The sequence below is a fragment of the Arachis ipaensis genome, chromosome B1, assembly GCF_059453495.1.
Source record: "Arachis ipaensis isolate K30076 ecotype BB chromosome B1, ASM5945349v1, whole genome shotgun sequence".
In the NCBI taxonomy this organism is placed as follows: Eukaryota; Viridiplantae; Streptophyta; class Magnoliopsida; order Fabales; family Fabaceae; genus Arachis; species Arachis ipaensis.
In genome coordinates, this window is record NC_142436.1 from 44,466,782 (window position 1) to 44,479,990 (window position 13,209).

The window sequence follows — 13,209 nt, forward strand, 5'->3', positions numbered from 1 at the left end:
GTTTCTCATCTTCTTTGCATGTTACATCGAACAAATATTTTCATGAAATTTCATCTGTTGCTTCTCAATTAACATCTTGGAGCCAAAATCATTCTGAATCGTTAGGAAGCATGTCATGTTCTATGAAACATAAATATGATAAATATTGGGGACCAGTTGATAAATTTAATCTATTGTTACTTGTTGCTGTTGTATTGGATCCTCGGTACAAACTAGATTATCTCTGTTGGTGTTTAGAGGATGTTTATGACAAGGAAGTGTCTACTAACATGACTGGGTTTGTTAAACTCACATTAGACACGTTGCATAAGTTTTATGAAAAAGAGGTTGCCGATGATAAAGGGAGGGATGATGGTGGAGATTCATCAAGAGATATTTTTGATGACAATATTAAAGTCTCAGCTGGTGCCAAAGGAGTTTCTGAAAATAGAGTGAATATGTGGAAAAAACAAAAAAGAGAGAAGGCTAATGCAGATAGCAAGTCAGATGTGGAGAGATATTTGGATGAGGATACTGTGGAAGATGAGAATTTTGATATATTGGCTTGGTGGAAAGTGAATGCTTCAAAATACAGAATTCTTTCTCTCATAGCCCGTGACATCTTAGGTATTCCAGTTTCAACTGTTGCTTCTGAATCATGCTTTAGCACTGGTGGAAGTGTGGTTGATGTCTTCCGTAGCTCTTTGTCACCATTAATGGCTGAAGCTTTGATATGCACTCAAAGTTGGTTGTGCCCTTCTAAACAAAGAGATGGAGATCAAGAGTTTGATTTATTTGATAACAGTCAGAAGATTGTTGAAGGTACATTTATGATATTTTTATTATTCGTGACTTATTTATTTCAAGTAATAATCTTTTATATGAAAAATGAGTAACTTTATATGTTTTGTAGGTTTCACTAATGCATCCACATCACAAGGAACAAGTTGACAACATTCATGGCTATTGATGGATGATGGTTATTCATGTGGAATTATTGTTTTGTAAACTTTAATATTTTGACATGTTTAGTTATTATAAGACTAAGTTAATGTTTTATATTTAGAATGCATAAGACTTTAAGACTAATGTATAATATCATATTGTTTGTATTGACTTAAATATTTAGTGCTATTAGATAATATTAGTATTGATTGTGGTTAATGGTTATGTTTTAATTTTAGAAAAGGTAAGGTAATGTGAATGGCCCGGTTTTCACCCGGTATAGTCGTGGCCCGAAAGGGTATAGGTTTCATCGGGTCTAGGGTCGGGTTCGGGTCTCATAAATGGGCCCGGTACATATTTCGGGCCGGGTCTGGGTCACATCAAACCCGGTTTTACCCGACCCATGCACACCCTTAGGTTACCCGACTCGGATTAGTGGGATTAAACCACTATCGTTACCCGTAGGTTCCATAAGCAAGCGGAATTATACCACCATCCTTGCTCAGAACATGCAAGCGGAATTAAACCACCGTCCTTGCCTCCACAGTAAGTGAGATTAAACCACCATCCTTACTGGGTTACATTCACAACTCAATCTGCAAGCGGAATTAAACCACCATCCTTGCCTCCATAGCAAGCGGGATTAGACCACATCCTTACTTGGTACCTCAAACAAGCGGAATTACAGCACCGTCCTTTCTCGAAATACAAAATAATATATCATCATAATTTAACCCAGGAATATAGTGCTCTGCGCACTATCGTTCCAAGGATATAGTGTCGGCACACTCTCAATGTCTAACAAGTCCATCATTCCTTTACAAAATCCAATCTCATCATAACCATCATCATCTCTCAATTCATCATAATCATTCTCATTTTCTCAAAAACTCCTTAAAGAAATACTTCACAGCTCACTATTCACTAATTTCATCCACAACCTTCCAAAACCTAAGTCACCGGCTCTAAACTCGTAACAATTACCATTTTCAATTCACGTATTATATTTTCTATTGATTCAAAGCCTAAATACTAGCTAAGAGGTCTCAAAAAAGTGTTACAGAAGTTTACAAGCTTGCCGGAAAGATAAAACAATTAAAAACAGAGTTTTAGGTGAAAAACAGGGCTTGTACTTACGCATAGTGTTGTGTGCTTATGCACACACCAGATGGCATTCCTGGCCTGTACATACACATGATGTTGTGCTTATGCACAACTTGAAACACCCGCTTTGTTATGTGCGTACGCACAACGATGTGCGTGGGCATACAAGATAGATTTTCAAATTTTCTGCAATATCACAGAATTTAGTTTTATGACCTTAACTTCCAACATCCATAACTTTCTCTAAAAAATTCCAATTTCACTCATCTTTATACCGTTTTAAAGCTCTCTTAATTATATTTAATTTAAACTAAAGTTCACTTGATTCCAATCTTCGAGAACCAAGTTATGGCCCGCCGAAGTTGGCCCAAGAACAAGATTTTTCAAACTGTGCAAATTCTCTAATTTTCCAAACTCACAAGTCTCATTCATTTCAACGATACCAAATCTCAATCCTACTCATTCCTACACATTACCAATTACACTTCTATTATTATTAAACCACATCATACTTAATCATTTAGTTTTCAAATCCTTCATTCCTCCCACAATTCCCACTCACAAACCACCATTCTCATCAACCATCAATCCAACATCAAATAAATCATATACATCATTCAAAACCATCACAAATATTGTACATTAAATTATCATTATAAATTCTCATAATCCTCATTATTCATCAATATAACCAATCACCATCAATACTCTTCAACACCAATAATTTCCAACAATCACCATCAACCACAATAATCAATAACAACCAACAATTAACATTAATTCAATCCTAACTTAAGGTCCACTAGCTTAAGTGTCACGAAACAATACATATTACATATAGAAAACTGAAATCATACCTTGACCGATTATCCTCCACGTACAAAACCACTTCACCACAAGCTTTCCAAGCCTCCATTCAATACCAAACAACACCAAGAACACTCTAGATCATGAAGACCAACAAGAATCAAAGTTAGGATTTATGACATACAACTAAACACAAGGGTTTAGTGATATCTTACCTTGTTCAGTGAGTTTTGGGGTAAAACCCACTACTCACTCAAGCTATATCACATTTAAACAACAAAACACAAAAAAATAAAAAATAAAAAATCCAAAGCCATTTTTGAGTTTTGGATTAGAGCAAGAAACTGGATCGTGAGTTTAGAGTTCTTTCCTAGAAATCTTAGTTAGAAATAACGGACTCGGCAAGAGTTTCGCGTGGCCGCAAACGGGATGCGAATCGGAACACCATAACTCAAGATATGATCGAAACAAGATGAGGATGAATAATGTTTTGTGTTCTTCCCTCTCCTCTCTCAATTTAGGTTAAAATGAGTTGAATGCTCATTAAAAGTCATATATATATGTTGGGCTTGGGTCCAACTTGGGCCCGGTCCAACCCGTTAGCATTTTTGGCCCAACTTTGGGCCAAACCTTTAGAATTAGTGCCTGATTTTTAATTCTACATATTTTTCTAAGGTTTTCTACTATTTTTATTATTCGCACACAATACCGGATAGATTTAAGCCGATACTATTGGCTAACTTATCGGTACGCATTTTTACACAATTTTTCGCAGAAAATTACATTTTTCCACTAAGAAAAAATCACTGAATTCAAATCTCACTGTTAAATTTTTAAATTAACACTCCTTAATTTTTGAACCTATTTTAGACATTTAAATTATTATTTTATATTATCTAAATGGTCGATTTTAATTACGGTTCTTACACTTACCCCCAAATTTATCTATGCAAGCCTAGCGTAAAGACAATTCTAACTCTCAAGATGCAAATAAATTAAGGCTCAATCTCAATTATCCACATCATTAGAAGCCTTAATCACATCCCAAATATGAAAAACTCCAGAAGATTAGTTATTCATTCTTTATAGAAATATAAAAGATTTGATTGTTAGAATTTGATTTGAATTATTATTTTAATTTGAATTTGAAGTCAGTAATTAGTTATCTTATCTTTTTCTTTGAAAGATTAGATTAGGATAGTTTTAATTTGAATTTGAAAATTAGGATATAAATAAGTGAATCTTGTATACAAGAGAAGGCATCTGGAGGAGGATCTACAGATCCAAATCCATGACATTTCGTTCCTCAGCACAGTTTTCTTTGTATTTTTCTTTCATTTCATGGGTGAATAATTTTCTGTAAAATTGTTAGAAGCTCTGTTTATGTTTTCTATGAATTATTAATCTATGTTTATTTTATTTTGAAGTCTTGCATTGATATATTTTATGATTGAGTTATTTGTTCTTCATTCGGACTAGTATTTATTGGAAGGTATGCTAATTCCTTTTGAATTCTTTTATTATAATTGGAAATTTTGATATTTGAATTAAGCTTGAAAACTCTTTAACATGACTCTTTGAATTCGACTAGAAATAGTGGTTCAATTAGTGTGCGACACATGCATGATTTCAATCACTCTAATTTTGAATAAATAACATAATTCAGATTAGAACAACTTTTGAAATTGTGTTTACTACTAAGGTTTAACTGGATAGGACTAGCTTGAAAACGTGACATATAATTTGACCTAAGAATTATTTTTAAATCTTATTAAGGAACTAAATCAGTTTTATGCTTAACTTCTCTAATTAATTAACTAACAACTATTTAATTAACCCTAAATCAGTTACTAAAGATTTGTCGTGAAAGATCATTGCATACTTCAAAATAAGTAAATAGGGTTGGTTTTCCTAAGAGCATAAACATCTCCGAAACCCTTGACTCTCACCATCATTATCTTCTCTCAATCAACATTCAAGTTTACTCTCTCTCAAGCACTCAAGATTTCAAGCAAAATACAAATTTTGTCCTTATCAATCCAGGTTATTTTAATCTAATTAAGTACTTAATCTGATATTTGCTTGCTCAATCCTTTAATTCTCGTGAAAATAATATCCAATCACCGTGATATTATTTAAACCATTCGGTACACTTACTAGTATCTGTAAACTTTAATTTTTGTTCATTAATGTACTATTACCAGAAGCAGAACTTCTGATATGGGAAGAGGAAAAAGAGAGCGCAACAACCACATAAAGTAACGACGAATCCTACTAGCCTAAAGAAAAGCATAATGGAAAGGCTAAAATGTTGAAGAAAATGGAAAAGATGGATAACGTGGGCCAAACAGAACTTACTTTGGGTCAGGTGATAGCTTCTCACAAAAAAAACTAATCCTACATGGATACAAATGTGAAGAAAATATGTGTTGGCTATGGGACAAGCACGTCCATATGAGAATTGTTAATACAAGAGCAATGTAGCATTAGTAAAAGTGAAAGAAAGAGAATACAAAGGATCATGAACCTAAAAAGTTCCAACGAGCTTTTCTGTAATAACTCAAATTTTTGAAAATTAAATAATAAATTATTTATAATTTATTTTATTTATTTAAAATATTATTTTTTTAGAAATTTTTATATTAATTAAATATTTTTTATTATTGATTTAAAATTTTAATAATTAAGAAATAATAATAATTTTATATGTTTTAATTTGAATATCTAGATTTTGAATTTTATTTGTGATTTCAAAGGAAATTGATTTGATTATCTCTAATTCTTGAATTAGAGTATTTTTTTTAAAATAATTTATAAATTTATTAATAAAAAATATTATTTTTAAAGATAATTTTGTTGAATTAAATTTGGTTTTCAATTACTCTATTACTCCTAATTTTATTAAAATTACCTAAACTACCCAAATCCTAATCATAATTCTAACACAATACAGACTCACCCTTCCTTTCTCATAACAGCCACACCCCCTCTGATGACAAGTCATCTTAGCCTATTTTAACTAGTCTTTTTCTTTTGTTTTCATTAGAATTATGCACTTTCTTGAGCTACAAGCAAGCCAATTAGGTAGATTTTCATGTTTCCTTTGATTTAATCAACCATGTATGAATTCATGCTATTTCATGAGGTTTTATACTATAATTGTCACACATTATGAAAGAATGAATATCTCATGATTTTAAGCATAGCTTTGATGTGTTTGGTTGATTAATGATAGGTGAAGAAAGCTTGGAGAAAGGTTGAAGCAAGAAGGAATAGCTAGGAGTAAAGAGAAGACAATGGAATAAGTGAAATTGAACCAGGAAGCAAAAAGTTGGACCTAAAGTTAGCCTCAAACTTTTGCACAAACTTTTGGGTGAAAAGTTAGCCTCAACGTTAGCCCCTAACTTTTGGGCTAACGTTGGAACTTGAAAATCACCCTTGGGCACCAAAAGTTTGCGCCAACGTTAGCCCCTAACTTTGAGGCTAACGTTGGCATGAAGAAAACCTCCCTGGGCACCAAAAGTTTGCGCCAACGTTAGCCCCTAACTTGGTGGCTAACATTGGCACATGAAAATCACAAGGGGAGGAGCAAAAGTTTGCGCCAACGTTAGCCCCTAACTTGGTGGCTAACGTTGGCGCCACAAGTGCACAAGGTAAGGCCAACGTTAGGGCCAAAGTTAGACTCCTAACTTTGGCACCAACGTTGGTATCAGCTGGATATGGGTGCTGATATGAAAAGTTTGGGCAAAAGTTATCCCCCTAACTTTTGCTCAAACTTTTGGTCCAACTTTTGCAAAACTCCAACCCGGTTCAATTGGTTCACTTTGGTTCTTCTCCAAACTTCAAGAGCAATCAACCAAGGCCTCTTTCAACCCAATTCCACCAAGAGCAAAGGCCCAACTCAAGGCTTGAAGATCATTTGAAGAAAGTGTATAAATAGGATAGAATTCAAGTTCTTCAGTGAGCTTTCCCTTTGAGTTTTCATAATAGTTTTCGGAGAGCTTTGGATATTGAGTGATCTTTAATTTCTTTGTCTTGGGGAAGGAGAATTCACTTCTCTTCCTCTCAGTTTTATTGCTTTCAATTTCTATTACAATTGTCTTGGATTTTGGGTTGGAGAATTGAAGAAATTCTGTTTCAATCTCAACCTTGGATCTCACTGCTTTATTTACTGCTTGATTGAATTTCAATTTCTGTTAATTGCTCTTCATCCACTTTCTTTGAATTTCAATTACAATTTCTTGTTGGATCTAGGAAGGCATTGAGATCTAGACTTGGTTTTCTAGTCTCTGGGTCCTGAGATCTAATTTCCCAATTTTACATTCTCTGTTACTGTTTTCCATGTTCATTTACTTTTCTGCTCTGAGATCCAATTTGATCCCACTCCTCTTCTACTTCTCTGCTTGATGCAATTTACTTTTCCTTGTTTAAATTCTGCAAATCCAATCCCCAATTCCCTTTACAATTCCAGCCGTTTACATTTCTTGCACTTTAAGATTCCGCAATTTACATTTCTTGCATTCTAAGTTTCTGCTATTTAATTTCTTGTTCTTTAAGATTCAGCACTTTAATTCCCTGTTCTCTTTACTTCCATGCAATTTAATTTCTGCAAAGCACAAAACACTCAACCAAATCTTGATTCACTTGACTAAATTAACCACTAAGCTAAAATTGCTCAATCCTTCAATCCTTGTGGGATCGACCTCACTCCCGTGAGTTTTTATTACTTGATACGACCCGGTACACTTGCCGGTTAGATTTGTGTGTTTTGGGAGAAATTTATTTTTCACCAAAATACTCATCAAGTTTTTGGCGCCGTTGCTGGGGATTGATTAGATTGACAATGATTAAGTGAGGTGGTGATCTAGATCAAGCATTTTTTCTTTTCTGTTTCTTTAATCTTTGACTTGCACACTAACTGTTTGAGACTTTGTCTCTACTAACCCCCACTGCACTCAAGCTACAGAATGCTCTGTGCATCTTTGCTGTTTTGGTTGTATGACATGAACCAGGAGAGAGTTCTCCACCTCCGGAATTTCTGAAGAAGGGCACCAAGAAATGGAGGAGACCGAAAGGAAGTCCATAGTGAGAGGAGAAAAGCTGAGGCACTATGATTTTCAGCCTCCATGATCAAAGAATGAAGGATGTCAAGCTAGTGACAATAAAGAAGCGCTTTGTTGGGAGTCAACCCAACCTGAGGTAACTTTCTTTTCATAGCTATTTCAATAAAAAGGTTACTTAGTTTTATCTATATTGTAAGAAGCTAAGTTTGGTGTTGCACACCAAAACAATCTAAGGGAGAATGAAGGATTCTAAGTTTGGTGTTCCACCAAAATTTCATCATAAAACATATTCTCACCTTCTGCATAATGCTAGCTTCAAGCAGTTAGATAAACTAGTCAACTATTTTGCTATTCTTTAGTTTTCAGTTTTATCACTTTTGAAAAAGAAAAAAAAAAGAGTTTTACACATGGTTAATCTGATGCATGAGAACCATTGGCAAGGTACTAAGTTTGGTGTTCCCACACCAAAGTAAGTTCAAAAGCCCATAAATAAATCAGCTAGACTAACCATTGTTTCCAAGTTCTTGGGGAACAAGCAACTTTCAATATCATTGCAGAGGTCCATACAAGCTATTGGAAGGATTAAGTATCATCAACCAAAGAAACAAAAGATGAACCTAAAGGCCAGCATTGATGATGATGAGAAGAAGGAAAGAAAGCGAACTCCCAAAAGGTTGTATTGTTAAGTGATTATCTTACATCAAACACTGCTATGATTGAGAGTGGTTTAGTTTCCCTGATCATCTGTCTGCATAGCATAGTTTTTCTGTAATTCAATAAGCAAGATGCTTGATCATTCACAACATTCTTCTCTTCAAAACTTGTTTGCACTCAATGTTCAAAAAATTGCATCACATGAAAGTTCTTTGAAAAGAAGGATTGAGGAATTAAACAATTTTGAGGCAAGCAAAAGATTAGGAGAAGTGGTGGTTCTAGTTGTATGATTATGTATTGAGGTTGCATGCTTGTGAAAACTTGCATGGGAGCTCATAGGCAGGACATGAAGTTCAAAGAAGTATTGTGGAGATTCTCAAAAATCTATTGATCCAAGAAGCAGCAACAAAACAAAAGAAAATAAAGATAATACAAAAGCAAAAAGAACATGGCCCAAGGCTCTGAGCATCAATTACTAGGCAGAAAAAGAAAGAAGAAACAAAACTCAAAGAGTTGTTAGCCTAGTAAATGCTTGTGGTTGAGCTGTGTCAAGGAAAGAGGCTTGAGCAAGTAAATCCTTAGGGGTGCTTTAACACCTAATACCTTAAAATCAACTAGTTTAGGAGTATTGATTGAAAGCTTATCTAAAGAGCCGCTTTGAGACATGACACTTAGAGTCGAGGCCAAAGCACAGAAACTATAAGCTGCTTCAAGGTGATTACATATAAAGAGATCTCCATGATACCATTTGGATGAAAATTCTAAGACCTAAGACTCCCAATATGTGAGGACTAATAAGCACTGAAGCCCTTGCAAGAGCACATGATTTAGAGTCCACCCCACTGTACCTGATCACTTCACTCACTGGACTTTACAAGTTATTCTTCAATCCATCTTAATTAAAAGAACCTTGGAGCATAAATTTATTTCTTGCTTGGGGACAAGCAAGCTTTAAGTTTGGTGTTGTGATGACAAGTCATCTTAGCCTATTTTAACTAGTCTTTTTCTTTTGTTTTCATTAGAATTATGCACTTTCTTGAGCTACAAGCAAGCCAATTAGGTAGATTTTCATGTTTCCTTTGATTTAATCAACCATGTATGAATTCATGCTATTTCATGAGGTTTTATACTATAATTGTCACACATTATGAAAGAATGAATATCTCATGATTTTAAGCATAGCTTTGATGTGTTTGGTTGATTAATGATAGGTGAAGAAAGCTTGGAGAAAGGTTGAAGCAAGAAGGAATAGCTAGGAGTAAAGAGAAGACAATGGAATAAGTGAAATTGAACCAGGAAGCAAAAAGTTGGACCTAAAGTTAGCCTCAAACTTTTGCACAAACTTTTGGGTGAAAAGTTAGCCTCAACGTTAGCCCCTAACTTTTGGGCTAACGTTGGAACTTGAAAATCACCCCTGGGCACCAAAAGTTTGCGCCAACGTTAGCCCCTAACTTTGAGGCTAACGTTGGCATGAAGAAAACCTCCCTGGGCACCAAAAGTTTGCGCCAACGTTAGCCCCTAACTTGGTGGCTAACGTTGACACATGAAAATCACAAGGGGAGGAGCAAAAGTTTGCGCCAACGTTAGCCCCTAACTTGGTGGCTAACGTTGGCGCCACAAGTGCACAAGGTAAGGCCAACGTTAGGGCCAAAGTTAGACCCCTAACTTTGGCACCAACGTTGGTATCAGCTGGATATGGGTGCTGATATGAAAAGTTTGGGCAAAAGTTAGCCCCCTAACTTTTGCTCAAACTTTTGGTCCAACTTTTGCAAAACTCCAACCCGGTTCAATTGGTTCACTTTGGTTCTTCTCCAAACTTCAAGAGCAATCAACCAAGGCCTCTTTCAACCCAATTCCACCAAGAGCAAAGGCCCAACTCAAGGCTTGAAGATCATTTGAAGAAAGTGTATAAATAGGATAGAATTCAAGTTCTTCAGTGAGCTTTCCCTTTGAGTTTTCATAATAGTTTTCGGAGAGCTTTGGATATTGAGTGATCTTTAATTTCTTTGTCTTGGGGAAGGAGAATTCACTTCTCTTCCTCTCAGTTTTATTGCTTTCAATTTCTATTACAATTGTCTTGGATTTTGGGTTGGAGAATTGAAGAAATTCTGTTTCAATCTCAACCTTGGATCTCACTGCTTTATTTACTGCTTGATTGAATTTCAATTTCTGTTAATTTCTCTTCATCCACTTTCTTTGAATTTCAATTACAATTTCTTGTTGGATCTAGGAAGGCATTCAGATCTAGACTTAGTTTTTTAGTCTCTGGGTCCTGAGATCTAATTTCCCAATTTTACATTCTCTGTTACTGTTTTCCATGTTCATTTACTTTTCTGCTCTGAGATCCAATTTGATTCCACTCCTCTTCTACTTCTCTGCTTGATGCAATTTACTTTTCCTTGTTTAAATTCTGCAAATCCAATCCCCAATTCCCTTTACAATTCCAGCCGTTTACATTTCTTGCACTTTAAGATTCCGCAATTTACATTTCTTGCATTCTAAGTTTCTGCTATTTAATTTCTTGTTCTTTAAGATTCAGCACTTTAATTCCCTGTTCTCTTTACTTCCATGCAATTTAATTTCTGCAAAGCACAAAACACTCAACCAAATCTTGATTCGCTTGACTAAATTAACCACTAAGCTAAAATTGCTCAATCCTTCAATCCTTGTGGGATCGACCTCACTCCCGTGAGTTTTTATTACTTGATACGACCCGGTACACTTGCCGGTTAGATTTGTGTGTTTTGGGAGAAATTTATTTTTCACCAAAATACTCATCACCCTCCCCTTTTCCCCTTCTCAAACGCACACCCACACACAAAACACTAACACACACGAAGAACTCATGCCCGAGGAAGAAGAAGAAGAGGAGAGAGAAAGGAGGGAGACCAATGCCGTCGCCACACTTTCGTTGCGCTTCACTGCTGTCGAACCCGTCACCGCTGCTGAGCTGCTGTCGATGTAACACCTTACCATACATAGTTTTATGCTTAAGCTGTAAAATAGAGGTGGTGTGGTATTATGACCTCTAAAATAAAATATATAAATAATAATTTTTGAATGAATGTAATATTCGAGGAGCCTTGAAGGAAAGGTTAAATAAAATCGTGAAAAGAAAAGCGCACCGCTCACGCGAACGGAAACTTGAACTGGAAGAAAGTAAGGATATACATACATACATACATACATACATACATACATACATACATACATACATACATACATACATACATACATAGAGTAGAGTATCCAAAATACAGAATATCAGGCTCCAAGCTCGACCTGTGAAATCAAGACTAGCCAGAGAATATCATATATACATATATATACAACCCAATATCCCAAAATACATAGACATACACTTAGTTCTCCACAAAAGCCTCTAAGAGGATCAGATTTAAAACATGAACACAGAGAATCATCTAGACATACAAATATACAGACACACACACACACACACACACACACACGCACACACACACACACACACACACACACACACACACACACACACACAGAGCAAAACATCAAAAGTCCAGCATCCCAACTTCGCTTGCTACCAGAACTCCAGATGCCTAGTGATGTGCCTCTCGAACTGTATCTGAAAACTACAAATATATGTATGGGATGAGAACCAGAGGTTCTAAGCATGGTAATAGTGCCAATATATATAATATATAAGGTCCTGGAAAAGGCAGAGGCGATTCTAGAACTCCGACACTCAGATTTAAAACTTAGAGTTATAAGTTAAACTAAAAACAAGGTGAACTATATAAGGTATTTAGGCTCTGATTCAATTATAACTTAACACCGTCAATTCTTACTCTCCTCTAACCCTCCAAACTCCAGTAAAACTACCCTCGTCCCTCCTCTGCTAGACAAGGGATCTCTCAGTTGCACAAACAAATAATGCATACAAAGAAAGCCCAAATAGAATACAGTTACAGCAAACAGAACATATAACAGTTAAGCATAGATTATCAAGTAGGCAATCCCAAATAATGCAAATTCAAACAAAACCGACAAATGAATATGATGTATGCCTGCCCTATGGCTGATGAGTCTCATCTATCAGTTATATAGCCAAACCTGACATGTTCGGTAGCTAGCCATGGACAGTCCCTCGGTGCGTGCATCCCCAAGAGTCTATGCATAGCTTTTACAATCAATCATCAGTTTCAGCTCATTGGAAAAATTTTTGGAGAGTTAAAGTACCCGGTCACATCTTGCGACATATGGTCAACAAAGTATCGAGTCTCAACCTAGAGCAATTGGTGGCAAGCCACTGCATCTACCTCGAAAAACTCGTATCTCAGATAAAAAGAAGAGCATAATCCAAATAATAATTCATATTCAATTGTTCGTTACCATATTAGCCATCATTCATCATATATAGTGTTTCAGCACTTCTCAAACATATATCACCACTTCACGATATTTTTTCGCCGCCAAGTCAACACCCTTTCAAGGTTCATCCTTCTTACTATGATTAGAAACTAAATTTTGGACCTTAGAAAGTAAATCTGGAGGTTTAAAGGTTAGAAAATATGTTGAAATCACAAAAAATCCATTTTTTCCAAAACAGAGATTCTGCGTACGCATGCCACGTTTTGCATACGCAAGGGTGTTATTTGTATAACTTGCGTATGCGACTAGT

At 35.6% G+C, this 13,209-nt stretch overlaps 1 protein-coding gene across 1 annotated transcript; it reads left to right on the forward strand.

The window, feature by feature from the left end:
• The first annotated feature begins 269 nt into the window (after nucleotides 1-269).
• On the forward strand, nucleotides 270-930 carry LOC148576392 (zinc finger BED domain-containing protein RICESLEEPER 1-like). Its single transcript, XM_088501230.1, has 2 exons — nucleotides 270-801; nucleotides 893-930. Exons 1-2 carry the CDS (start codon nucleotides 270-272, stop codon nucleotides 928-930), a joined length of 570 nt encoding a protein of 189 aa, XP_088357356.1.
• The last annotated feature ends 12,279 nt before the right edge of the window (nucleotides 931-13,209 follow it).